This window comes from Ursus americanus, chromosome 3 (assembly GCF_024610735.1).
Source record: "Ursus americanus isolate L20-20 chromosome 3, mUrsAme1.1.p, whole genome shotgun sequence".
NCBI classification, from domain to species: Eukaryota; Metazoa; Chordata; class Mammalia; order Carnivora; family Ursidae; genus Ursus; species Ursus americanus.
In genome coordinates, this window is record NC_142129.1 from 14389222 (window position 1) to 14414824 (window position 25603).

The 25603-nt window shown below is 48.9% G+C and overlaps 1 protein-coding gene across 6 annotated transcripts in view; it reads left to right on the forward strand.

Annotated features, from left to right (window-relative positions):
- HIPK2 (homeodomain interacting protein kinase 2) overlaps positions 1-25603 on the forward strand; it is a 188042-nt gene that overhangs the window by 50868 nt on the left and 111571 nt on the right. For all 6 annotated transcript variants that reach the window (XR_015723805.1, XM_087860791.1, XM_087860792.1 and 3 more), the window contains exon 2: positions 6450-7533. Coding sequence is in view for 5 of the 6 variants with exons in the window: in XM_087860791.1 (XP_087716917.1) it covers positions 6450-7533 (1084 nt within the window). In the remaining variant the exon portion in view is untranslated. The remainder of the gene's footprint in view (positions 1-6449; positions 7534-25603) is intronic.

The following is a 25603-nucleotide window of genomic DNA, read 5'->3' on the forward strand; positions in this document are numbered from 1 at the left end:
TCCTTGTTTAGTGCTTCTAGTCTGAGAACCTACAAAATAAAGAAGAACGGTTAATAGCATGGATCTGAGAGTCAGGCAGACCTCAGTTCAAGTCCCATCCCTGCTCCTAGTAGCAAAGTGACCTTGGGCCAACAAGATCATCTCCCAAACTTCCATTTACTTATCTGTAAAACAGGGAAGATGTACTTCACCCTGCAGTTGTGGGGTGTAAGCCCCTGGAGTCTGGCCCAGAGAGCAAAGTCAACGATAGCCGGGTGAAGGCTGAAGGTTTGAAGTGAGTGGCAGTAGTGGTGGGGATTCCTGCCAGCTTTATGGAGTATTCAGAACTTAACTTCTAGAAGATCGAAGTTATCAGAAGATGACAATTCTGGATAAGTAGGCTCTTGGTGCACAGGGTTGTTGATCAGTTTCGCATTTGCTGTTGAGTTGCTGCTATATAAATACTCCTACATTGTTGTCTCTAAGCAAAGCCTAGACTTCTGAGGGCGTAGGCCGTAGGGCTAGCTGCTCCCCTCAGTTTGCTTACACCGGTTAGCAGGCTCTGGACCAGTGTCCTCCTGCCTTTCAAAAGATACCCCATTTTTCTAACCTCAGCTGAAGTCTTAGCTCCTCCAAGCTCCTGTCATGTTTACTTTGGCAAGTTACTTATGTTGCTTAGAATTGCCAGTTGTTCTTTATAATTTGCAATGAATTTGGCAACCCCCATGGGATTTTAAGCTCCTTTAGGGCAGTGCCGACGTGTTGGATGTCTTTGTGTTTCCTTTTGCGCCCAACCCCAGGCTTTTTTATATAGAGGATCCTTAATGAAATCAGTAGTATTGTTATTGTCATTATTGATGAAAGAATTCTATAGGGCTTTGGTTGATCCTAAACTGTGCTCTGATGGAATACACTATACATTTAACATTACACAACTAGTGGATAAACAGACTTTGATTGAAAACAGTATCAAAGCCCCAGAGACGTTGAGTATACACTATTTTGGAAATGTATCATTTAAAATTGGCTAATCTGAAATTATCTTTGCACTACTTGTGAAATATAAACTTGATAAGCAGGATGACTATCATTAAAATTTTATGAATATAGTTTTGTATGTCCATGAAGACTTTTTTTTTCTAGTACTTTTCAACCCCTGAGGCATTGAATTATCATGTTATACAGGGTAATCAAGAGTTTTTCAGGTTAACCCTTTCTAGATGTTTAAAAATGTCCATTCAGGTGCATATTTGTAACATTCATGTATTTTTGACATTCCTTTTGACATATTCTACAAATTGTATTAAATAATGGGGTTTATAAGACAGGTATGGCATCCCGTTGGGTATGGGACTTAATCCTTCGAGTTCCTGATTGTTTCTGTCAAATACTGATTATTCAGCAGAAGCATGTATCAAAGGATTTGGGGGAGCAGGGGGAAATTTGTACTTCTTACACTAAGGTGCTCACAATTGTGTTCTCTTTAATAATGTTAACTGGATTCTGCATGGTAATCTATTTCACATCTGCCAAACCACAGGTAAACTTTATCCACTGCTGAAAGTGGTGCCATTATTTTACTTATAATTCCTTCTTTCAAGCTTTGGTAGAATTCAGTGAAATTGAGTTCAATGTAATTTCTTTTTAAATCATAGTTGAACCCTCACTCATCTCCATGGTTTCACCAGAGTCTGATCTTCCAGTAGATAATTTTGGGGTGGTGAAATGGAAAGGAAATGTACTCAGATGTGAAGCAACTTTTCAGTTCATCTAGTTGTGAAATATAAAATTATGAGGAAACCAAGCAAATAAGTTGGGGGGGGGAGAGGACTAAATGAGCCAGTCCTTTAATAAATGACATTTAAAAAAAAAAATCTTATGAGTTAAGACTTCAAGAGAATCATGAAGATTTTTAGCTATTCTTATTTTTAGGTGGAAAAAATGACTCTTAACCCTAGAAAACTGAATTTCTCATTAAACCATTTAGACAGAGACAAAGAGGCACGTAGAATTACCTTGATTTGAACTTCTAGAATCAGGGTCTGATTTTTCCACTCTGGGAGCCTAAACCCATCATTTGACTTGCTAGCTTTCAAAGTAGGACCCTTGTGAGAATGAATTGGAAAGGGTAACTCTGGACTGTCCCAGCAGAGTCTGGCATGTGCTCACCCTGTCCATAAAACATCTAGTCCAGAGCCTTGTATGTACATACTAGGTGCTCAAGATTTTAAAATCTGGAGAAGCATGATAACCCTGAGGAATAGTGTTTGAGTCTGAGGCAGCAGGCGTGGTGAAGGGCATTGCTAGCCATGCACATCTCCTCTCTGATCCTGGACATCCATCACCAGAGGTAGCCAGTGATGATTTCCACAATTTTATGACCCTTGGCTGTCATCCCAATAACAAATAAGTCATAAGCCATCCTCTTTCCATCTGTAAAATTCCACTTCTACACCCTGGCCTTTCTACCAAAATGTTTTTGAAACAGTGAAAATAGAAAAAAGAACCACTTCTCCTTTATGTAACATCAGCATATTTCCTCTACTGCCACCCAGCCCTTCCCTCCCCAAGTACTTGAGGATTGAGGAATGAGGAGCAAAAACTAGGTAGCAGAGGACAAAGGAAATGCTTATTTGTTTGGCCTCCAGTGGTTAAGTTACTAAAAGTCAAGGGATTGGTTATTTCTGTATTGTATACAGCATCTAAAACAATATGAATATTTAATACTGATAACTATAGGAAAAAACATTTTCAGTGTTATTGCAGAATTAGGGGGAGGTTGACTTGAACAAAAAGAGCAATAGGAAAGAACAGGTAGTGTAGATTCTGAATAAGCAAGCCAAATAGTCTCATCAGGCAGAAGGATGTATATGGAGGTATCATTTTGCATAGGTAGATATTGGAGTTCAGAATCCAAACAAGAAAGGAAGCCTCTGTCAGATCTACGGGATCAGGGTGAAGGTGGGGTTCAGAGCGTGTGTTGGGTGTCAGGCCAAGGCTGCTTTTGGGAAGTCAGAGCATGTCTGGGCTGAAGTACAGACAGAACATGAACGCTGACACCAGGACAGGAGCTGCCTAGCCACTGCCTTGGTTTTTAAAAAAGTCTTGGTTTGGGTGGGAAAATAGTGGCAGGTTTTTCTTTACTCTCTAGAGGGAGGCCGGGTTCCATAGGTACCTGTGACTGATCATTGTTCTATAGCCAGAGAACTAAGCTCTCTGGGAGGCCTGGCCAGTTAGAGTACTTTATTCCATCAACCGAGTGCCTACCATGGGTGATAAACTTGGCTTAATACTGGGAAAAACACAAATGTGAGGTGTAAGCTGTAGCTCTTGGACCCAGAATATAGCCTGGTTATGGAAACATGACCTAAATGTGTAAGAAGTAAAATAGCACAGAAGATAAGTAATTCAGTTCAACAAGACAAAAGAGATTTTTGCAAGTCAAAAGTGCAGTTTGTGGCCAAATGGATAGTACATATGGTACGTACTGTAGGGCAAGAGATATGGGAACGATCACTGTGGGTTGGAGAGGTCTGGGAAGAGGAGGGATTTGAATTGTCTAGTCTTTGAATAAATTGAGAGAAATGTTGAAGGCATGCCAGGTGAGGGAATGGTATAAGAGTGTGGAGGTAGGGCGTATAAGAGACATTCTAGAAACAGTGAGTAAAATAGCTTAATTCAAGTTGGGGGTTGAAGACAGTTACTAGCCGGAGATGAAGCCAACAAGGTAATTGAAGTTGAATATGATAGTGTTAAGTAAAAGAGTCCTCCACTTTATCATATAGACATTTAAGGAGTCATTGAAAGTTTTTGGACAGGGCGTCTGGGTGGCGTAGTTCATTGAGTGTTAAACTCTTGGTTTTGGCTCAGGCCGTGATCTCAGGGTTGTGAGATTGAGCCCCACGTCTGGCCCCTACTTGCTTCAGAGTCTGCTTAAGACTCTCTCTGCCCCTACCACATGCACTCACTCTGTCCATCTCTATCTCTATCTCTCACTCTAAAATAAGTAAATCTTAAAAAAAAAAAAAAAAAGAAAGAAAGAAAGAAAGAGAATGTTTTTGGACAGGGGAGTGATATGCTTAGAAATAGTCTAGGAAGTTAATCTGGCAGCTGAATATGGACAAATTAGAGGAAAAAAGATTGCTCAGGTAGACCAGATGTCTGTGTTTGGTCTAGTCCTACTAGAAAGCAATAAATGCTTTAACTATGGAAGTGGCAGCAAGAACAGAAATAAAGAGATGGATCCAAAAGACATTTTGAAAGAAGGAGAAATTATTGAGACTTAGCACCTTCTTGTCCATGGATAAAAGAAGAATCATCAAAGGTAAATCCACATTTTTGGAACCAAGTGACTAGAAGAATAGTCTATGAACAGAAAGGGGGATGTTAGAAAGGGGTGTGAGATGGTTAAATTTTTAGGAGAAGATAAGGGAGTTCAGCTTTGGAAGATAGTCTTTGATGTAGCAGGAGGCAGAAATATATTCATGGAAGGTAAGAGGGAGAGCCTGGCCTGTCATGAAGGCAGGAGTTGCCAGCATAGACATGGCAGCTCAAACTGTCATGAACGAATGAATGAATGAATGTCTTCCAGAGAGAACAGAGTCAAAATGCTGGAAATGCCAACATTTTAAAGGAGGAAGAGGAAAAGGAACCACCGAGGCACACAGTGTGCAATCAAACACTAGAGGAGGAGATTACAGATTCTTATAAGCACAGATAAGAGCATCAAGAAGGAAGTTGTGGTCAGCGTATCAGATGTTGCAGGGAGGTCAGGGGGAATAGGGACTGACAAAGGCCCTTGGGTTAGGCAATTAGGAAGTCGTTTACCTTTAAGAACACAGAGCTATAGTGTGTGGGTGTGCGGGCGTGGGCAGTGTGAATTAAGGAGTGAGCCTTGAAGAAAAGGGATCATAAACCACTGATTACAGGTGAGAAGAAGGAAAAAATTGAAAGGGAAGAGTATGGGTTACTCCTCTTGGCTTTTAAGTTGGGAGTGTGCATGTTTGCACACTCATGAAGGCAGAAGAAAAAGATTAAGTCATTGATTCGCTCAGCAAATCTTTATTAAGTAGCTAGTAAGGACTTGGATCTTAATTAACAGGCAGAAATTGAAAGCTATAAGAGAAGGAGACGACAATGGAGGGAACCAGAGAGGAGGAATCGTGAGAATGGGAGGAAATTTTGGTGTTGGAAAGAAGAGACACAGCTTCCTCTGAGACCGGAGAGAAGGAAGAAAGGACGGGGGTGGTGGACATAGATTCAGGAATGTTCTGAAGTGAAGAGAATAAAGGAAGAAAGCAAGGCTGCTGATGTTGGGCTCCTGGACAGAGTAGGAAGGTGGCCAGGGTGACAGGGGACAGGGGTGGGAGGAAAAATATTAAATGACCACTCTAGGTAAGGCAAAGGAGTCAGCCATGAACACAAGGACGCTAGACACCAGTGGAGTTTGCTGGAAACCCTGCTGTCCTTGCACTTCTATGAGAGATGTTCAGCTGCAGTTAGATGAGGAGCCGTGTTTGTTTTTGCTTTCACCTTTAAGAACTTGCCTTTCTCATTGTCTTATTTTTTCTTGATAGATTTCTATGAATTTTTGTTTGTTTCTAGAATCACCGTAATTGTAAATTGTACAGCTATTCCAGGGTTACAGTCTTATAGTTTCTGCGGTTATCTCAATTGTGGCTGAGATGTTGGTATGAAGTAATAGTACTTTCTAGATAAACACATTGATAGATGAACTTAGCAAGAATAGTTAGTGAGTGGAGCCCATGAATGGTGCTACCTACTCCTCCCCTAAAATAAATAAATGTTTTAATGATATAAAACACATGAAATAAATGATAAAATGTTTTATTTAGGCCATCTAAATGAAAATATCAGACTGACTACTGATCTCAGCCCTGCAGAATTCGTTTAAGATGACTAAGATCCCAGGGGGTAATTTTGGTTCATCCAGAAGCTAGCGGTTCATGAGTGGCTCCATGATTGGACCTGTGTGGGAAGATGTTTCTTCAAGCAAGCTAACCTGGGATCTGTGACAAGGAGCACTAGACCATGTGGGACTTAGTATGTAACAGTTAAATGGGGCACCTGATACAGTCCTCAGTTTTAGTAGGATTGCAGCCCGTGAGAATTGAGGAAGAATCTGTTTCTATTACTTACAAACAATATTTATAAAAAAATCAGTAATGAACGAAGTTCTGGTATTCTACTTCTGTATCTGCGTCTTGATTGTATTCCTGACTGACCCCACAGTTCTTCCACCTTCCTGATGGCGGCAGGCGGAACACTGGAACCCCTTGGCCCCACAAACCGAGTGGCCAGAATGTGCTTCCGGGGGGAATAGATTCACTTCCCCCACCTTGGCTCTGAAGTGGGAGGAAAGCTTTCGACAGGACCCACGCCCCTGCTCAGAACTGAGACGGAGCTGCTGAATTCATTCATTTAACGTAATTCGTTCCTTTGTCTCGTAGGTATGGCCTCACATGTGCAAGTCTTCTCCCCTCACACCCTTCAATCAAGTGCCTTCTGTAGTGTGAAGAAACTGAAAGTAGAGCCGAGTTCCACCTGGGACATGACTGGGTACGGCTCCCACAGCAAAGTGTATAGCCAGAGCAAGAACATACCACCTTCTCAGCCAGCCACCACAACCGTCAGCACCTCCTTGCCGATCCCAAACCCAAGCCTACCTTACGAGCAGACCATCATCTTCCCAGGAAGCACCGGGCACATAGTTGTAACATCAGCAAGTAGCACTTCTGTCACTGGGCAAGTCCTCGGCGGACCACATAACCTAATGCGTCGAAGCACTGTGAGCCTTCTTGATACCTACCAAAAATGCGGACTCAAGCGTAAGAGTGAGGAGATTGAGAACACAAGCAGCGTGCAGATCATCGAAGAGCACCCACCCATGATTCAGAATAATGCAAGTGGGGCCACTGTAGCCACTGCCACCACATCGACTGCCACCTCCAAAAACAGCGGCTCCAACAGCGAAGGGGATTACCAGCTGGTCCAGCATGAGGTGCTGTGCTCCATGACCAACACTTACGAAGTCTTAGAGTTCCTGGGCCGAGGGACGTTTGGGCAAGTGGTCAAGTGCTGGAAGCGGGGCACCAATGAAATCGTGGCCATCAAAATCCTGAAGAACCACCCGTCGTATGCCCGGCAGGGTCAGATCGAGGTGAGCATCCTGGCCCGCCTGAGCACGGAGAGCGCCGACGACTACAACTTTGTCCGCGCCTACGAGTGCTTCCAGCACAAGAACCACACGTGCTTGGTGTTTGAGATGTTGGAGCAGAACCTCTATGACTTTCTGAAGCAGAACAAGTTTAGCCCCCTGCCCCTCAAATACATTCGCCCCGTCCTCCAGCAGGTCGCCACAGCTCTGATGAAACTGAAAAGCCTAGGTCTCATCCATGCCGACCTCAAACCAGAAAACATCATGCTGGTAGACCCTTCCAGACAACCATACAGAGTAAAGGTCATCGACTTCGGTTCGGCCAGTCACGTGTCCAAGGCTGTGTGTTCCACCTACTTGCAGTCCAGATACTACAGGTAAGACCGCTTGCCCAGGCGCAGGAGATGCCGAGTGCCCCCTGGCGTTCACAGAGAGAGAGTGCGGCCGTGGTCAATGGTGGTGGGGGGGGTAAAATTATGCGCTACCAGTTGTTGCACTCAAGTGACCATAGTTTGGTCTGAAAATTAGGACATGCACGTGGAAATGATGGTTAGAAGCCATGTAAGAATGGAGCCAAGTAAGCTTCTCGGCATAGGTGTTCAGATTCTAGAGGGATTCCTGGAGGCCGGGGTGAAGGGCATGGCAGGGCAGTTTGGTCCTGGCGGATGGGGAGGATCTGGATGTGGGGAGGGTGGGCAAGAGGGGCACGCATTTTTGAAGTCACTGCCACAAGAACGTGCAAGACTGGCATGGGAGACAAGGAGGACACCCACGGGAGCCCATGAGGCCACAACAGGGAATCCGTAGGTGACGGCAGATGTGATTGAAAGGGTGGGTTGGGGAATGGGTCTTAAATACCAGACTAAGGGGTTACAACTGTTTCCTTCAACATGGAGCAAGCACTGAGGCATTGGAACATAGCAGGGTGGTGAACAGGGGGTAGCAGGACGCAAGCGAAGCTGGAAGATGACTTTTATGTCCGTGGGGAAGAGGGAGGGCGGGAGGGAGGGTGTGGCCCAGGGGCCAGTCAGCCCATGCCTGTGGCGGAGAGCTCCGGGTTTGGTCAGGATGGAGGAGGCTTGTGGCAGCCTGGGTAGGGAGTGCAAGGCTCACATTCCTTCCCTCGGTCAACGAGGATTGACTGCACTACTAGCATGTGCCAGGCACAGTGCTGGGCACCGGGTACAGCACGACAGCGCTGGCAAGGCCCTTATCGTCCTGGAGTCTCTAGCAGACTGGCTCCCAGCCCCAGCTCCGCGTTACAGTCACCTGTGGGGGTGGGGGTGGGGGTGGGTCAGCGGTAGGGTTAAAAAATAACCCAGCTTGGATCCTAATCCTCACGAACTGAATCAGCCCCTCCGGGGGTGGGGTCCTGCATGGGTGTTTTTTAACGGCAGCTCTGGTGGGACCCAGATGAGAGAGAGCACTGGCTTCAGAGTCCAAGAAACCCAAGGTTGACCTGGATCCCCGCACTTGCTAAGCTGTGTGATGTGGGCTTGTTGCCTTGTTTCTTTGTGCCTTCACTTCCTTACCCATGAGCTGGGGAAGTCTGGTCACCAGCCTTGGGGTTGCTGGGGGAGTGGACCGCGGTGACATGGCCTGAGTGCTTCCCTCACTGTCCAGCTCGTGGTCAGTGCGTGAGGAGTGGAGAGAAATGGGAAATGGGAGTCTGTTCTGGGGAGACAGTGTTGGGCTGCATTTGAGTGAACATGGAAGTTGGCAAGAAACATCCTAAAACTCCGATGAGAAGATAGGACTGACACACATTTAAGAGGTCGTCATGTAGGCCATAAAAGCAGAGTCCCAAGACTCATGTGCCTGAGCCCTTGTGCCCTGACAGTCCGATCGGGGGTTGTGCTTTCTCCACACTTCCTTCCAGGCCACAGAGAAAGGCTGCAAAAGGTGCTAGAGCCGCGCACCCGGCCCCGAGGCTGACCTTCCCCTGTTTACCCATCCTCAGCCTGCGGGGCTCAGGAGATAACCTCACACCCCCATCCCTGGGAGGTCTGAGCCCCAGGTCACACCCCTGCCCGGACCTCATCCGATGGGGCCTTGCTTTGTCTCTGCCGCTGCCCCCCATCCCCCCATCTCCTGAGCTGCAGCAGCTCTTCTAGACTCTACTCCCGTACTTCTCCGGCCTTCCTTTCCCACTTCTTCCAGCAGCTGCGGCATCTCCCCGACGAAGGAGGAGCTTCTGCAGGCCTCTGCCTCCCTGCCTCCTACCTCCGTGCCAGCTCCAGGAGGGAAGGCTCTACTGCTCACTCACTTGCAGTCTGCTCTCGATCCCTCTGCTCTGGAGCCACATGGAGAGGGAAGCCGGGAGCCCAGTGCTGTGGCCGCGGAGGAGGGGGGCCTGGGCTTGTTGCTTGCAGGAGAGGGTCCTGCCTGAACCCCAAGGGAAGGGTTGAAGGAAGAGGATGTGCAGGGGTGAGACAGCAAGCACATGTTCTCTTTAGGAAGTGCCCTTCTTTAAAAGGTAGCTCTGGGTGGCATCGTCGCGGGTCACCTTCACAGGTCACCAGCCTGGCTGAGGAAGAGCTGGTGCTTGGGCTTTTAATACTCAGTTACCTGTTTTATTCACCTTCACTAGAAATTGAGCGTGGCGACTTGTAAAGAGACTTTTAAAAACTGTTCGAAAAGCAATGCGTATTGAGAGCAGAACTTGATGGATCAAGTAAGTTGGTTTCGGGATTCTTTATGTACTCAACGTCTTCTTGCCTTCTTGTGCCCACATGACACTTCCCACCCGCCTCCCACCAGAAGGTCTCTGCCCCTGGTGCCTGGGACCCAGCTCAGGGAGTCTGGTGGGTGTGGAAGGCTTGTTTGCAGATAGTCGTGGGGCTCTCCTTAGCTCTCCTCTCCCCGTCTTCCACCTCTGGCCCCTGCACTCCCATTTCCCTCAAAGGTCCTCCCTCTGGGTATATTACCCTCCTTCTTTAACCCTTAGGTGCCTATTGCCTAAAATTCTGGGCAGGCAAACCTCTTCCTCCTCGTGGTCACCTTGGCCAAAAGGACAAGTATCCTTTGGGTCCTTATGGTGGGCCTGCGTGTCCGGCTCCGGGTTCAAGGGCACAGTCCACATGGAAGCCAGCCCAGCTTTTCTGCCTCTGGTGATGCTTCATCCTGTCATTGGTCACCACGTTTACCACGTTCGTGCCCTCCCCAGGCGTCATCTGAACCCCAGAGTAGTTTGCTACTGTAGCGAGCAATGCAGATGCTTGAGGGCAGTCTTTGGGTCTGTCTGCGTTAGTCCTAGCTCTCTGTGAGGGACAGCCAACTCTGGGCCATGATTGTCAAGTTGATTTTCCCAATTGCTTTGCCTCTTACGGGGGTTGGGGGCAGGAAAAATCTCTACAGTTGTCCATTGTTGATCTGAAAAGGAAGACATTTTCAGCTACATCTTGAGAGAACGTGTCTGTGTTTGAGCTGCCTGGGGTAGGAAAGTCAACACACTGTGGATCTGTCCTCCCATAGGGCCTGGTACCCCTGGGTCCCCCCATGTCTGTGCTGGGTGCGTTATCCCCTGGGACCTCTCACTTTCAAAGGGGAGGACACTTACATGTCCCTCCTTATTTTAAATGGGACAGTATGAAATACCTTACCTTACTCTCCCCTGACAAGTGACATGGAAACAATATGACATAGAGAGATGTTCCTGTCCTTGGCCCGAGGTACACGGAAAAATGGGTGCTGTCACAGGGAGAGAACTCCAGGATTTGGTTGGCCGAGGTTGGGGGCATATTACTGTAGAGGCAGGCCTGACAGTATGTTTTTCAGGAAAACAAAGGCTCCTTTTTTAGGTTTTAACATCGGATGCATGAGTGTCCCCTTCCTACTTGACCTTCCAACTTGAAGGTCTGTTCCATAGTTAAGTGCCAAATCACACGGTTTCTCAAACTGTATTGTGCAAAAGAATCACCAGGAAAGCTTGTTAAGAACGCATTTCCACCGAGGTCCTGTCCCCGACCCACCAAATCAGAATTTCCAGAGGAGCACCCCCCGACAAAGTCTCCACCGTGTGTGCATGCATGTGCGCCCATGAGCGCACACACACGCGTGCACGCACACACACACACACACACACACACACACACACAGACTTCACTGCAAGGAACTGCACGGAGCTTGTGCAGGTGGTCTGGAGCCCACTCTGAAAAACGCTGCTGGGGTGAAAGAGATTTCCTTAATGGCGTCACCTTTCACGTGCTCACACCCCAAGAAATGGAGCCCTAGGTAATGCTCTTTACTCCCGTTACCTCACCTTGGAAGTCCCTGCCATTTCACTATGTGATTCTACACTGATGCCAGTTTTTATGGGGGGGGGGTTTGTTTTTGTTTTTGTTTTTGTTTCGGTGGAGGGAGAGCAAGCAGTAAATTGATGTGGGGGTATTTCCACCATTGGTGTGACCAGGGAACTAAAAACAAGACCAAATATTAAGCTCTGCTCTCCGGAAAAACAAACAAAAAGACGTGCCATTCAGGCAAAGGATATTCAGTGATTAAAATGTGTAGATTTTTGTTGTTGTTGTTTCTGCTCTGGGCTATTCAAAATACTCTGTCTAGACTTAATCTGGAACACGTAAGACCATTACTAAAACTTAAAAAAAAAAAATGGGTATAAAAATTTAGGACATAAAAAATGTCCAGTAGTTTCCTTCTTCAGAATAATCTGACCTTTTTTTGTCTGATTCTTTTGGTTGCAGAGATTATCTTCATGTTGGTTACGTGGTTGTTTGAGGTAGGGTGGAGATCTATTTTAACGCGGTTCAATTCATCAGGCATTCACTGGGTGCCTACTGCGTGTCCTGTGGTAGATCTACGAAAGGGAAGGAGGTAAAGGACGATCTCTAATCTTGAGGAGTTTATGGTCTCTCTGAGGTAATCGAAGGACACCCGCAAATCGCCTAGAATAGAATTCTGGTGTTTTGATAGTGCAAATGTTTGATCACTCTGTAGATATTCATTGAGCCTGGAGGGGGGAAAAAAGTTAGAGAAATTCAGAGTCAATCAAAGATTTTGCCAGATGGGTTAAGAGGGAAGATTTACAGAGCACGAGCCGTATTGAAGGAATCTTGAGGTGGGTCGTACAGGAAATGACAGATGGGGGTGAGGGAGACTGGGAGCCACCAGGATTGGCACAAATAAGGGAAGATGGTGACATCTGGAAGGAGTTGAATGCTTGGGTTGGAAAGTAAGGGTTTAGGGGAGTGAGGTCTGATGGGGAGAATATTAATGTAGATGTCATGTCAGGACCTGGATTTAACAACAGAGTAATTTAATGAAGTTAAGGATGTTAATGAAGTTAATCAATTGGAATGGCAAAAAAAAAAAAAAATTGGGGGCAACCCAGAGACTAGGAGACCGTGGAAGTTGTTCAAGAATAAAGGGAAGAGGCCCTGGATTATAATGCCCACCCCAGCAATAGAAATGTGAACACTTTCAGTGCTTTTAACTTTCCATGTACTGTGACTGCGTCATTGGCCTAGAGGGGATAGTTTTCTGTGTTTATTGACTGTGCTTTCTCTGAGGCACAATTTTGAAGCTCTGGTCTCTTTGGAACCTGGTGTCAGATCCCACCCCTGCTACTGAGTGATGGGCTCTGGAAGGAGAGTCAGGAGCCTTCGCCCCAGTCCAGGCCCTGTGTGTCCCCCGCGAACCGTGTCCACTGAGTCATTGGGAGAACGTCAGTGTGAGCCATTGTCACTCCTGCATCTGGACCCTGTTATGACCAGGGCCTGTGTTTGGTCATATGGTTGCTCAGAGTTAGTGGTTCGGCCTGTGGTCACGGAACCGTTTTTTCTCCTGTAGGTTGAGCTTGGCCTCCTTAGCCCAAACTGGGAGCCTAACCTGATCTCCTCCCCATCAGTAGGGGGCAGGGGGCCTGGCACATCCCAAAATGCCACAATCTGTGTCACTTCAGGAAGGGGCACAGCTTCCTAAAGCCATAAACATAAGTAGTTACAAAAATGGCATAACTTGTGCAGGTAATCCAGTATAAAGGTACCTGACTAGAAGTGAGGTTTGACTGAGAAGATCCCTGAAAGGAATCGCGTGGCAGGTGTTAGCTGTTTAACTTACTTATATTACTAGCAGATAGATACAACAGAAGGCTCTAGTTACACCTTGAGGATATTAAGTGAAATATTCAACGCATTGACAACCTCATGCACCCAAGGAGACAGTTATAAATATGTGAAAGCTTTTAGGATTGCAGCTTTCCTGAGGAGAAGTAACCAGTAAGTTCTCTGGCTGTTAGGTTATCTCCAGTTTCCCTTTACTTGGCTCCAGGACCTTAAACTCTATGGTAAAAAAAATTTGAAATTAAAATTTTCTTTAGTGGGAAGCTAAAATGGGAAGCTTTGTGTGTACTAGAGTGTATCTGCCCAAGGGCCCCCTTTCCTCTTACACACACACACACACACACACACACACACACATACACATGCAACTACTCACACACACAAAGTCAGTACCACAGCATAAGCCCGTGCATGGCATATGCAGACCCAGACTTCTGCAGACTTCTGCCTTGGTGACAGAAGCCAACACAGCCCTAGCAGGGACGCTACCACGTCAAGGAGACACGCAGACACATGCCGCAGACAGGCATGTACACGCAAGGACACACACGCACACCTTCACAGACCACATGAACAAACCCGAGCAACCCCAGAGGTTGAGGACCCCGGGACAGAAGCCGTGCTAATGCCCTGGAACTTGGCCCAGTTTTCTGTGGTGCGGCAGGGATACCAACTACATGTCCCGAAACCTTAGGACAGTGGGACTGGAACCACGTTGAGGCTCAGGGTATAAACCAGTTGTTTCCACAGTGTAATCCAAGGATCCTCCTGCCGCAGAATCGCGCAGGCGCCTCTCAAAGACGGAGATTCCTGTGTTGCAGAACAAATCTAATGAGCAGGCTCTCCGGCAGTGGGGCCCGGCGACATACATTTAAACAAACTCTACAGCTAATTCTGCTGTTGGAACGACTTTATTGAGGTATGACAGGCCTGCAGAAAGCTGTCCGTATGTAATGTGTACAGCTGGATGGGTGTGAAACCATCACCACAATCTGTGCCATAAACAGATCCATCACCTCCAGAAGTTTCCTCCCGCCCTCTTCATCATCATCATCATGGTTTTATCCTTTGAGAACTGTTGCTCTAGATGGCGGGGCTTCCAGAATCTGTCACCTCCCCACCCCTCCGCGGGGGTACCACACGCCCCATTGAGACGGGAGAAGCAGGACAGCAGGCGACAGCCTGGCTTTGAGCTGTGGATCATTCACCTGAGTGGCTCACAGCCCCTCTGTGGGGCCCAGTTGGTGCCTTGCTTGTGGTCAGACCCCTTATGCCCCAGTGGTGGTGACAGGGAAGATCCAAAAATAGTTGGTGAGATAGGAGAGGGTGTGCGTGTCGGTGAACTGGGAAGCGGGTGGTCAGGAGGAGGTGGGCTGGTTGGGTTGAGGGGAGAAAGCAGATGAGCAGCAGAGATGACAACATATGTCACTCTGCGTGATTTCCGGTAGATGTAGCGCTTACTGCCGGGTGGCGACCGGGCTCTCCCTGCAGCCACAGCTGGGTCTGGAGCTATCATTCCAATTTATGCATTGAACAAGTAATTTTTTGAATTCCGAAGATGTGCCAGACACTGTGCTTTGTGCTGAGGTTTCAAGAAATGAGTAGGAGGAGTGCCTTCAACTATGCAGTTCTGCCCCTAAGTCCGTAGTGGAATGAGCTGTCCTTGGGGAGCCATTGCTTGGGTATGCCAGGCTCCGCTGGCCTCATCCGCCCAGTGTAGACATCTCTCATTAAACCGAGAATGGAGAGTGTGCTATACAAGCCTGGAGTCTCCTTTCTCCCTCGGCTCTGTCGGCTTAAAACCTGATGGAGGGTCAGGGCCCTTGGTCTTGGGTATTGGGCTGTGGCCCTCATTCCCAGGTAGAGGTGGAAATGAAGGTCTTAGGTTGGGTGTTCCCAGAGCCGAGCCCAAGACAGGGCTTGGGTGCAGAGAGTCCTTTTGGGAAATCTCAGGAAACGGGAGCAAGGGAATGGGGAAGTGATACCAAAATTATGGCTGCCCCATTCTACCTTCAGGGGCTCCACTGAAGACCTTTGGGATTGGGCCTCAGAAGGGTAGAAGGCTGGGGCTCTGGTCCCCCCAAGGTTGAGGGTCCTGAGCCTTTGTTTGGGCCAAACTGATGTGAGGACCGGGTGGGCTGGGGCAGACTGAGAGGAGGCTGAAGCAGAAAAGCAAGGTGACATGGTGCGCAGAGAGGTCCGCCATGACTGGGCTTGAAATCGGAGGGAGGGGCCCCAAGGTGTGTGCTGCAGTGCTCTGCCCAGACACCTGTGTCTTCCCCGCCGCTTACATGCAGTGTCTTTTTAAATGGAAAGAGAATAAAAGGGAAATGCCTTTTTAGGCGAATTTAAGGACTATATAGGCTAAGAATTCAGAGCTGAACTCTAAACTTGGGTTGCTTGGAAGTTGAAGATCTGACTTAAAAGCTAAAATTAATTACAAAAAAACCCACCAAACTTAAATTCGTGAATCTTGCCTGCACCTTTTGTAGTTGGCTAGGTGCCAGCTGCAGGAGGGTGATGGGCTGGGCTCCGGGAGAGAATACCTGGGCAGGGGCCGGGCCGGGGGCCTGAAGTAGGAGCTTGTTAGAGAAGCAGTAGCGGGAAGTGGCGGGGACTGCTGTTCTTCCTGTGTTCTCCGCGCACGCTCAGTAGGTGTGCCGCACATTTCCCTGTGGCCCCTCTGTTGAATGAGTGAGTGGCTAACCGGCCGAGTGAATGAATGAATGGCATTGGTGGCCTAGCTCACACTGCCACACGGCAGATGCCCTCACGTGTGCAGTTTCTTGCGGCCTTTCACTGGTCACCTAAGGGGCCCGCGGCGTCTGGCATCTCCTAACCCAGATCATAACAGGAGCCCAGTAGCAGCCCTTTGAGAGCATCCACATCTCACCAGAAACATTCACTCCCATCTTGCCTTCCCACCTGTGAGATTTCAATTTAAAACCTGAAGACAGCTGACTCGGCTTTTAACAGATTAGTTCCCTGAAATCAGCCAACATCTGTCATGTCCCATTATACCTTCACAGAAAATTAGAAGTGACTCTCCCAGCACGGAGCAGGGGCCTAGCACAGCACGATCTGACTGGAGAGCCTTGAGGGTGTGAGACGGTGCCGTCCTCTGGGCCTCTAACCTCTTATCTGCCTGTCTGTCTGGGGGCCTTTACACACCTGCTAGACAGGACTCCCTTAACTTTGTCTTCAGACCCATGGGCTGAGTGAACAAAGATTTCCTGCGGAGAGAGGGGCGGCTGGTCCGCTGCTCCCCATGTGCTCGGCACGTGCAAAGCTCTCAGTAAATGTGAGCTGCTCATGCTTTTACCACTCCTGCTGCTGTCATTGTCATTATTCTTCTCATCGTTACTGTATGTGACAACAGACCTGGCTCTGAATTCCAGCCCTGCTACCTTAGAGCTGTGTGACTTTAGGCAAGTTCCCACACCTCTCTGAGGCTCCTTGACCTGTGCTCGTACAAGGAAAAAATCGCAGCAGTTGCAGAAGCTGTTACAGGGACTCGTTGAGGGAGCGGCATGCGTCGACTTGCCTGTGTGTACCTTGCCTGGCCCGGGGCGCCTCTGTCCTGACCATCGTGCTTTTTCCCTTGAGCTCCCTTCGCAGTTACGTCCCCTGGTTTAGCATTTATTTAATTTGGTCTGTGTGTCGTTAGCTGTTGACATCCCCAGTATTCCCAAGCTTCTGGGGATCATGGACGGTTTCTTTTTCATCTCTGTGGACGTGGAGGCCCAGCACTGTGCTTTTACCGTCGGTTGGTGCGAGGGTCTGTGTGCTGGGAGCGTGTTTGGTGGGTTTCCTCCGGCGTCAGGAAGGGACAGTGTCCAGCTCCACAGTGAGGGGGTCAGCATTTGAGGAGAGGAGTGACAACTCTCCCTCTTGAGTTGGGAGGGAGAGGTGACAGAACTGCGTTGGTGTGGCAAGAAAGGCGGGCGGTGCTGTTCCTGACTGGAGAGCATGGGCTGCTGCCCTCCTGCTGCTCTGGTGAACCCGAGGATGGCTGCGAGGTCCTGCACCCATCAGGCTGGACACAAGCCCCAGAGACTGGGGGACGGCGCACTGGAGGCCCCACAAAGTTAGATTGCTTCTAACACATGCCGTGATTTCTGCATCCATTCCCCATCTCTGCCCATGTCAGAAAGGTCAGGAGCCAAGACTGGATGATGTGAGAGACTGTTCAGAGACCCCCTGAAGGCGTGTGTGTGCGTGTTGTGTGAGCGTGTGTTGGTATGGGTGTGCATGTCTTGGGCGTGTGAGTGTGTTTTGGTGTGGGTGTTGGGTATGTGAGTGTATGTTGGTGTGTGTTGAATATGTTTGGTATTTGTGAGTACTGGTGTTGGTGTTGGTATGTGTAAGTGTGTATTATATGTGTGTTAGATATGTGAGTGTGTGTTGGTGTGGGTTTGTGTGTGTATTGTATGTGAGTATTGGTGTGTGTTAGTGTGGGTATGTGTGGATATTGGAAATGTGAGTATGTTGGTGTGGGTGTGTGTTGTGAGTATTGAGTGTGAGTGTGTGTTGGTGTGGGTGTGTGTTGGCCTGTATGAGTATGTGTTGTGTGTGTTGTACGTGTGAGTGTGTGTTCGTGTGTTGGATGTGTGACTATTGGTGTGTGGGTGTGTTGGGGGTGCATGCTCAGTGGCAGCAGGTGGGCTGGTCCATGGGATTCCCCCATATTTGGAGCCCCCTCTGGTCCTGTTTGGTGTGACTGGGGACGTGTACTCATTAGTCTCACAACCTTATTTATGTAAACGTGGACTATAAAATCGAAGTGTTTTGGCCACAACACAAGGGACAAGCTGTTGGTGTTGCCTCTCTGTCATCCACTGACCTCCAGTGAAGGAGTTCTAGCTCTTCTTTTTGTCAGTTGGAACTTCTGTTGGCAAATAAAAATGCACTAAGTGTGGCCCCCCAGAATATAAATAGACCTGGCCCTGAGCCCCGATGCTCTCACTCGTGAACGTGGAATGTTCGCCCTGAACAGCAGCAGGGCGGTGTTAGGGCGATGGGAGAGCCGTGCGTCCTGGTTGTGGCGATGGGCTGCAAATCCATACGTGGGCTAAAACTCAGAGAACTTACACCAAAAAATTAAATAAAAAATTTTGAAATAAAAATTTTAAATCTGTTTACCCTTGAAGACCTCTAAGGAAATTGTTGATAATATTAAACCCTTCAACCTTATCTTGCCTGGTTTTCCTTCCTGTTTTTGTTGTGTCGTGCTGCGTTGGGGCAAAAGAGATAAATTCGTTCATCCTGTGACAGGATGGCCAGCAGGGTAACAGTCATTTCTGGAAATGGCCGGATGGGGGAACCCATGGAAACGACTCTGGGGAATAGACAGCTGCTGGTGACGGAAGCCCCTCTATCACGCTCTTTATTCTACGTGCTGCTTCGTGTATAGGTCATGGACGTGTCCTCTAAAACTTAAGGACAGTGACCGCTAGGAACAGAGGAGTGACACACTGTTCCCTCTGAAGTCTCAAAGTCCAAGAAGATAAGTCTTTGTGGAGTTTGGTTGCCCAGCTTTATTGTGCCTGCAGGGTCCTGTCCTGGGCTGTCCCATTATTGTGGCCATGGCCAGCACACCCGTGTGTGAAACAAGCCATTTTCCCCAAACCAGCTTTTCCCGATGGCACGCTTCCCAGGTGAGGAGATTTTCATGCATATTACAGAGAAGTAGCTTGTTTTGCAGGAAAGTTCTTTTGTCCCCCACAGAGAGCGGGTGCCCATATGTCATCTTGGATGGAGTGGGCTATCTCGTCTGCGTCTGAGTGACGGACCTTGGAGAGGGGCCCCTGTCCCCAGCAGTCATCCCAGGCATGACGAGGCCAGTTCTGGCAGCAGGACCTGGGTCATGTACCCCAATAACTGGGCCATGGCCCAAGGCCACATGCTGGGCACAGAGCCACGTTCCTTCTTCTCCCTCCCCACTGACAGGAGCTTTTCACTTCCTCCTTTGGAAGAAGCAAGCGGGTCACCAGCAAGTGAACGTCATGTCACTGTGTCCTCTGCAGCCAGAGCAGCCAGTTTAAGACACAGGTCTTCTGGTCTGGCTGTCCTGGCAGTGAGAGGTCCGTCAGTTTGCAGATTTGAGTTCACGACCTCACCAGCTCTGTTTGCCTGGTCGCTGTTGTGCTGCTCAGGCTGCTGTCTCTGCATTAGTTCCTGGGAGCATTGAGATGTCCTTCCTTGCTCTTAAGTATTCCCTTTTCTTTCTCAGAAGATACTCCCCAAATCTCCTTCCTTAATTCTGTGCCCTTCCTCTGTTCCCTGCTCTGGCTCCCATATTCCAGATCCTAACCTGGAATTCAAAGGCCTATTCCAAGGGCCCCAGCCCTCGTCTCAACCCTTGTAACCTCAGTGCCCGCCAGGAGCCCACACTGCCGTCTTTGCTTTGGATAACTCCCCTGCCCTCCATCCCACCCGGACCCCCGGACCCCCCTGCCCCACTCCCCTTGTGAAACTCAAGGGCCAGATATGCCATGACCAGAAGTGATCTCTCCCTCCTCAAAAATTTTGGATTTAGTGTGATCCGTCTTGTTAGTCATCTATCCATTTGATTTTCAAGGAAACTGTACACTTCCTGGGGCCGGGGTCTGGCTCTTCGACACTGTGGAAGAAGGAGGGCTGATGTTATTAGCTGGTTTCACGGTGAGCTGAAACCACTAGCCAGCACTGGTTCAAGCTAGGGAGGTGACATGGGGACAGGCACCTGGGTCCCAGCATCCCACCAACTGTGTGACTCAGGACGAATGTCTTAGCCATTTCCTTAGCTTCTGGATCCCGAGATGTTCCATGAAGGCCTTGAGAACCGTAAAAGTCTCTGCAGTGTGTGGTGCTGTGTCGAAGCCCTGCCCAGCTCCTCCGGGGCTTGCGCAGGTGGGTTATTAATTCTCACTTTCCTGGCTCTTCCTTTTCCTTCCGTGCCCTCTACCTGTGTTCCCGGGGTTCTCCTAAGCTAAGCCAGGTGGACATACCAGCAGCGATGGGAAGTCTCCAGACATCACATACTTAGACGGGGGCGGGGGGTGGGGAACACAGGCGAGAGGTCCGCTTTCTGAATGTCGCCAGTCGATTGCTTTCCTGTCCTATGTCAGGCCTCCCCCCACCCCCGCCCCCGGTAAGAAACGTATTTGTGTGCGACTCTCAGTTGGGGGCCATACAGATCCAAGCAAGTTTTCTGCTGGCACCGACAGAAACTGTGAGCTTGAAGATAGATTTCTCTGAGAAATGTGCCATTTAAAGTTTTTTCCCAACTTCTCATGTCTATATTCTGTGTCATGGTTTGTATGGAAAGGCGCACATTTTCATCTCATTGCTTTACTTTATAAGCTCCGTTCGGCACACGGTATTGAATGTGTACTATGTGCAAGACCCCATGGACACCGAGGGGACACTGCCCTTGGCTTTGGGGAGGCTGCCGTGGCTTCCTCGGAAAGAACATCTCATACGAGCACACACATTTGGAAGAAAGCCTCAGGAATGAAAGGCACCAAAGAAATTAGCCCAAGTGCCGAGTGGGTCAGACTCTTCTCTCTGAGGGGCAAGTAACAATTTGTATTTGCCCAGGCTTTTGGTTATGATGGTCATTCATGTTTTCTGAGTGTTCCAGGAGCGTGGCTTTGTGTGACCATTATCATAGTAACTCTGAAGATAGCTCAGACAGCCTAGCATCACTGTGTGGTCAGTGCCTCGCCTGGGGCCACCCATGTATTGGTGACCAAGCCACCGTGCAGCCCGTATGATGATTCCTGCCCCACTGCAGAAAGCCAGGGGTGCTGAGGACCTCCAGGCTTGCATCGTAGAACCCCGAGGAATGCAGCAGGACAGTGTCCAGCGGCTCTGGGGGGAGGGGGGAGGCTCAGGAGTATGTTTGAGGTGAGCTGTCTCCTGTCTGTCCTCCTGCCCTCTGCACCCTCGTACAGACAGGCATCCTGTCCTCTAGAGAGTGCTGAGGAGCCACGATTCCTTTCCCTGTCACGTTGGGGGTCCCGAGCAGAATGCTTGCTTCTGCACAGACACTGTACATTTACGTGCTGTTTGGGTTTTGTTTGTTACTCCCGTCCCTGTCCTGGTGGTGGTGAAACATGATGTCCTTGACACTCCGGACAGGGCAGTGTCCGCACCCACCGTGACGTGAACATGTGCAGGTCAGAGGCCAGACGGCACGGGCACACAGCCACCACGCACATGCACATGCGTGTCTGGAGGGGGTGCCACCATCCGCGCATCAGCCCGCGGTGGGCTCAGGCACGCGCCAGCCTTCGCCCCAGGAGCTGAGCCTGAGAATGAGGATGGGGTGGATGCGGCTAGCTGCGATGCTGAAGTTCTGGCGCTGTAGGCGTCTGCCCGCGGAGGGACCCGCACACCACCCCCGGCCCCTGCCCTGCCCGCCCTCACGCCCACCTGCTCTCCGGTGAAAGTCCTCCTTGCACTCTCACTTCTCGCCCTGGAAGGAGGGCCCATGCAGCTCAAGTGTGGTGTGTTCTCCAGGTACCAAAGAGGAGGCAGGAGGGGCTTTGTACATATTCATGTTGTCCCTCTTTCCATCTAGCAAGCAAGACTCACCACACTTAAATACTTTCAATTTTGCCTGCACAGCATGCAAATTGCCAGGTTTGTTTTGCCGCAGAAATTGAACATTTCTAAGGAAACATGCCAACACTGCCTTTCCTAGCAGGTAGGAGGGGAGCTCTTCCGCAGGAGATATGCTCCCCGCCGCCCTTGGGAAATGAGATAGTGCCAGTGCTGGCGAGTGAGGTGGGGGACCCCGGCTCTTTGCTGTCTCCCGAACAGGGCGCTCACCGCCCAGCTACCCCGCATTAACAGAGCTGGGCGCCCCTGTCCGTGAGGCAGGCCGTTGGAGCTGATTGAGGCGGGCTGTGGCGCTAAGTGCTCCACGCAGTTATTGTTTTTCTTATTTATTATAACTGTTCTTAAAGGACCTCCTCACGTTTCATTTCCCTATTCGTCTTTCCCGGGCCACTCTGCTCCCCATGCATCTCTCCCTTGTCTGTTGTAAATTCTCTTTGCATTTAAACATCTGTGTTTTATGCCTTGCTTCTTGCATTTGAGGGAGCTTTTGGACCTACATTTGTTTTATAATTTGTCCTGGGTGTTCGTCTTGGGGAGCCAGCTAGACTGTGAATGCCCTGGGTTTCCCTTCTGGTGATTAACATATTCTCCATACTTGATCGGGGGAGTTGAGGATTAGAGACTCCACAAGGCCTGTTAAAGGAAAGCTGTTCTATAAATCCCCTAAGCCTTTCATGAGCTGCAAAGGTCAGCATTAATGAAAATCATTTCGAATTTTTTTTTTTAATAATTTAGGTATGTTTAAAAGAGCTTTTTCAGGAACCTTCATACGTTGCTGGTGTACGATCCCCGCGGTCCCACTTCGAGGTGTGTGATCCCCGCGGTCCCACTTCGAGGTGTGTGATCCCCGCGGTCCCACTTCGAGGTGTGTGATCCCCGCGGTCCCACTTCGAGGTGTGTGATCCCCGCGGTCCCACTTCGAGGTGTGCACCTGAGAGAGTTGAAAGCAGGGACTCAGATAACTTGTACATTATGTTCGTAGAAGTATTATTCAACAGCCAAAAGGTGCAACAGCCCAAATGTCCAGCAGTGGGCGAGTGTATGAACATATTGTGGTCCATCTATACAACGGAGTATCATTCAGCCGTAAAAAGGAGTAGAGTGCAATTGACCCTTTGAACAGTGTGTGGTTAGGGGCACTGACCACCCCCTGCAGTCAGAAATCCACATATAACTTTCAGCTCCCAAAAAACTTAACTACTAAAAGCCTACTGTTGGGGTACCTGGGTGGCTCGGCCAGGTGAGCATCCTACTCTTGATTTCGGCTCAGTGTTGTAAGATCGACCCCTGGGTTGGGCTTCACACTGGGTGTGCAGTCTGCTTGGGATTCTCTCTCTCCCTCTTCCTCTAAAAAAAAAAAAAAAAAGCCGGCTGTTGACCGAAGCCTTACCGATAACATGAACAGCCAATGCATAATTTACATGTTGTATGTATTATATACTATATTCTTATAATAAACTAGGGCAAAGAAAATGTTATTAAGCAAATCATAAGGAAGAGAAAATACATTTATGGTGCTATACTTTATGGAAAAAATCCACACATAAGGGAAGCCACGCAGTTCAAGCCTGTGTTGTTCCAGGCTCAGCCATACTGATACATGCTACGTGGAGATGACCCTCTCAAACGGGCTAAAGGAGCCAGACACACGACACGTGTTGTTTGAGTCCCTTTCTATGACATGCTTGGAGTTGATGAATTTATCCAGACAGAATGCAGACTGGTGGTTGCCAGGGGCCAGGGGGTGGGAGGGGGAGGCACTGCTAGTGGGAATGTGGTTTTATTTCTGAGCCGTGGGAATGTTCCGGAACTAGATAGAGATGACTGTTGCATAGTGTTGTGAGGTTACTAGATGCCACCAAATGGTTTGCCTTGAAATGGTTCATTTTCTTTTTTAAGATTTTATTTATTTATTTGACAGAGATAGAGACAGCCAGTGAGAGAGGGAACACAAGCAGGGGGAGTGGGAGAGGAAGAAGCAGGCTCCTAGCGGAAGAGCCTGATGTGGGGCTCGATCCCAGATCGCTGGGATCACGCCCTGAGCCGAAGGCAGACGCTTAACCGCTCTGCCACCCAGGCGCCCCTGAAATGGTTCATTTTACGTTCTGTGGATTTCACTTCAATAAATTAAACATTTAAAAAGAAGAAAGAACTTTTGCAAGCTGAGAATTTGGGATGGGATGAGCTTTCACTGCGAACGGAGAGTTAGGCCCTTCTGAGTTTATTTGTACATGGGCCCTAGAATTGTTAAAAATGCCAGCTAGAATAAGAGTAGTTTTGAGAGCTGTATTTGTGTAGTAGTTATAGGAATGGATCTAAAAACCCCTACAAAAGCAGAATTTTGAGGATGATTTATATTTTTCTGGTGCTAGGTTGAAACACTAAATTAGGGGTTTTCTTTTTTTTCATTGACTTGGGAAGAAAAGAAACGGCTTCATCCTAGCTGTCTTTGGGGCCCTCCCAGGCACCCTGGCATGTGAAAGTGAAGTTTGTTGTTGCCCCCGTAAACGTGATATTACCTGAAGGCCAGGCGCCATCTGCACAGTGAGCCGGGAGTTCCCAGAGTCTGTGTGTGTGTGTGTGTGTGTGTGTGTGCGCGCGCGCGCGCGCGCGCGCGTGTGCGTGCATGCGTCTCTCTCCCTTCTTCTCCCTCTCTCCCTCTCTCTCCCTCTATTTCTCTCTCTCTCTCACTCTTTCTTTCTCCTTCTCTCCCCCCTGTCTCCCTCTGTTCCTCTCTCTCTCTTTTCCCCTCTTTCTCTCTCTCTCCCTCTCTCTGTGTTTCTCTCTCTCTTTCTTTCTCTCTCTCTCTCTCACTCTTTCTTTCTCCTTCTCTCCCCCCTCTGTTTCCCTCTGTTCCTCTCTCTCTCTTTTCCCCTCTTTCTCTCTCTCTCCCTCTCTCTGTGTTTCTCTCTTTCTTTCTCTCTCTCTCCCCGCTCGCTTTCACTCTCATTCTCTCTCTCTCTCTCTCTCTCTCTCTCTCTGTGTCTTATAAAGGGGTCTGATCCTTGCCTGGGAGAAAAAGACCTTTGTTGATGATATTTTAGTATTCCTCAAGTATACAGTAGGACTGATTTTAGAGTTGGCAACCCTGAAATAAAGCCCCAGTTCTGCCGCTTCCTGACTCTGTGTTCGTGGGCAGGTTACTAAACCGTCCTGTGCCTCGGCTCTGCGGGCCCTGCCCTGGGGATGCTCACGATGGCTTGTGAATGTGAGGACGAGGTGAAACGCGCACATGCAGGGCCCGTGGAAGCCGCAGGAAAGCGTAGCCTCTCTGAAGAGGAGAAGGCTGTGACGGCTTGTCGACGGTGGGGTGTTGAGTCCACAGAGCTCGGGGGCTCCCTTCAGTCTTGTGTGGGACCTCCTCCTGGTGCCCCCTGGTGTCGCGCACTTTCTCTGCACTGCCCTGTGGGGGAAGTGCAGAGTACCCGGGTTTTGTTTGGTCTTCCATCAGCTGTCTTCCCTAATCAATAAAGACTCTTGCATTCCCCCCTCCCCCACCCCTGGATTCCACATGGAGAGTGATATTTTATTCTCATGGGCCTTTAGATGAGAAGGAAATTGGTGTATCACCACATGTGTGTTTACATGCTGTCTTCTTTCCCCACTGCTATCAAGAAAACCAAAGGTCAACAAACTTGACATTATCAGTGGCTTTCCAGGGACCCTCTCCTTGCCTTGGCGTCGCTTGCTGTGCAATACGCTGTCCCCTTCTGGCCAGTTCTCCCAAATCTGCTCCAAATCTTGATTTGTCATTCCTTGT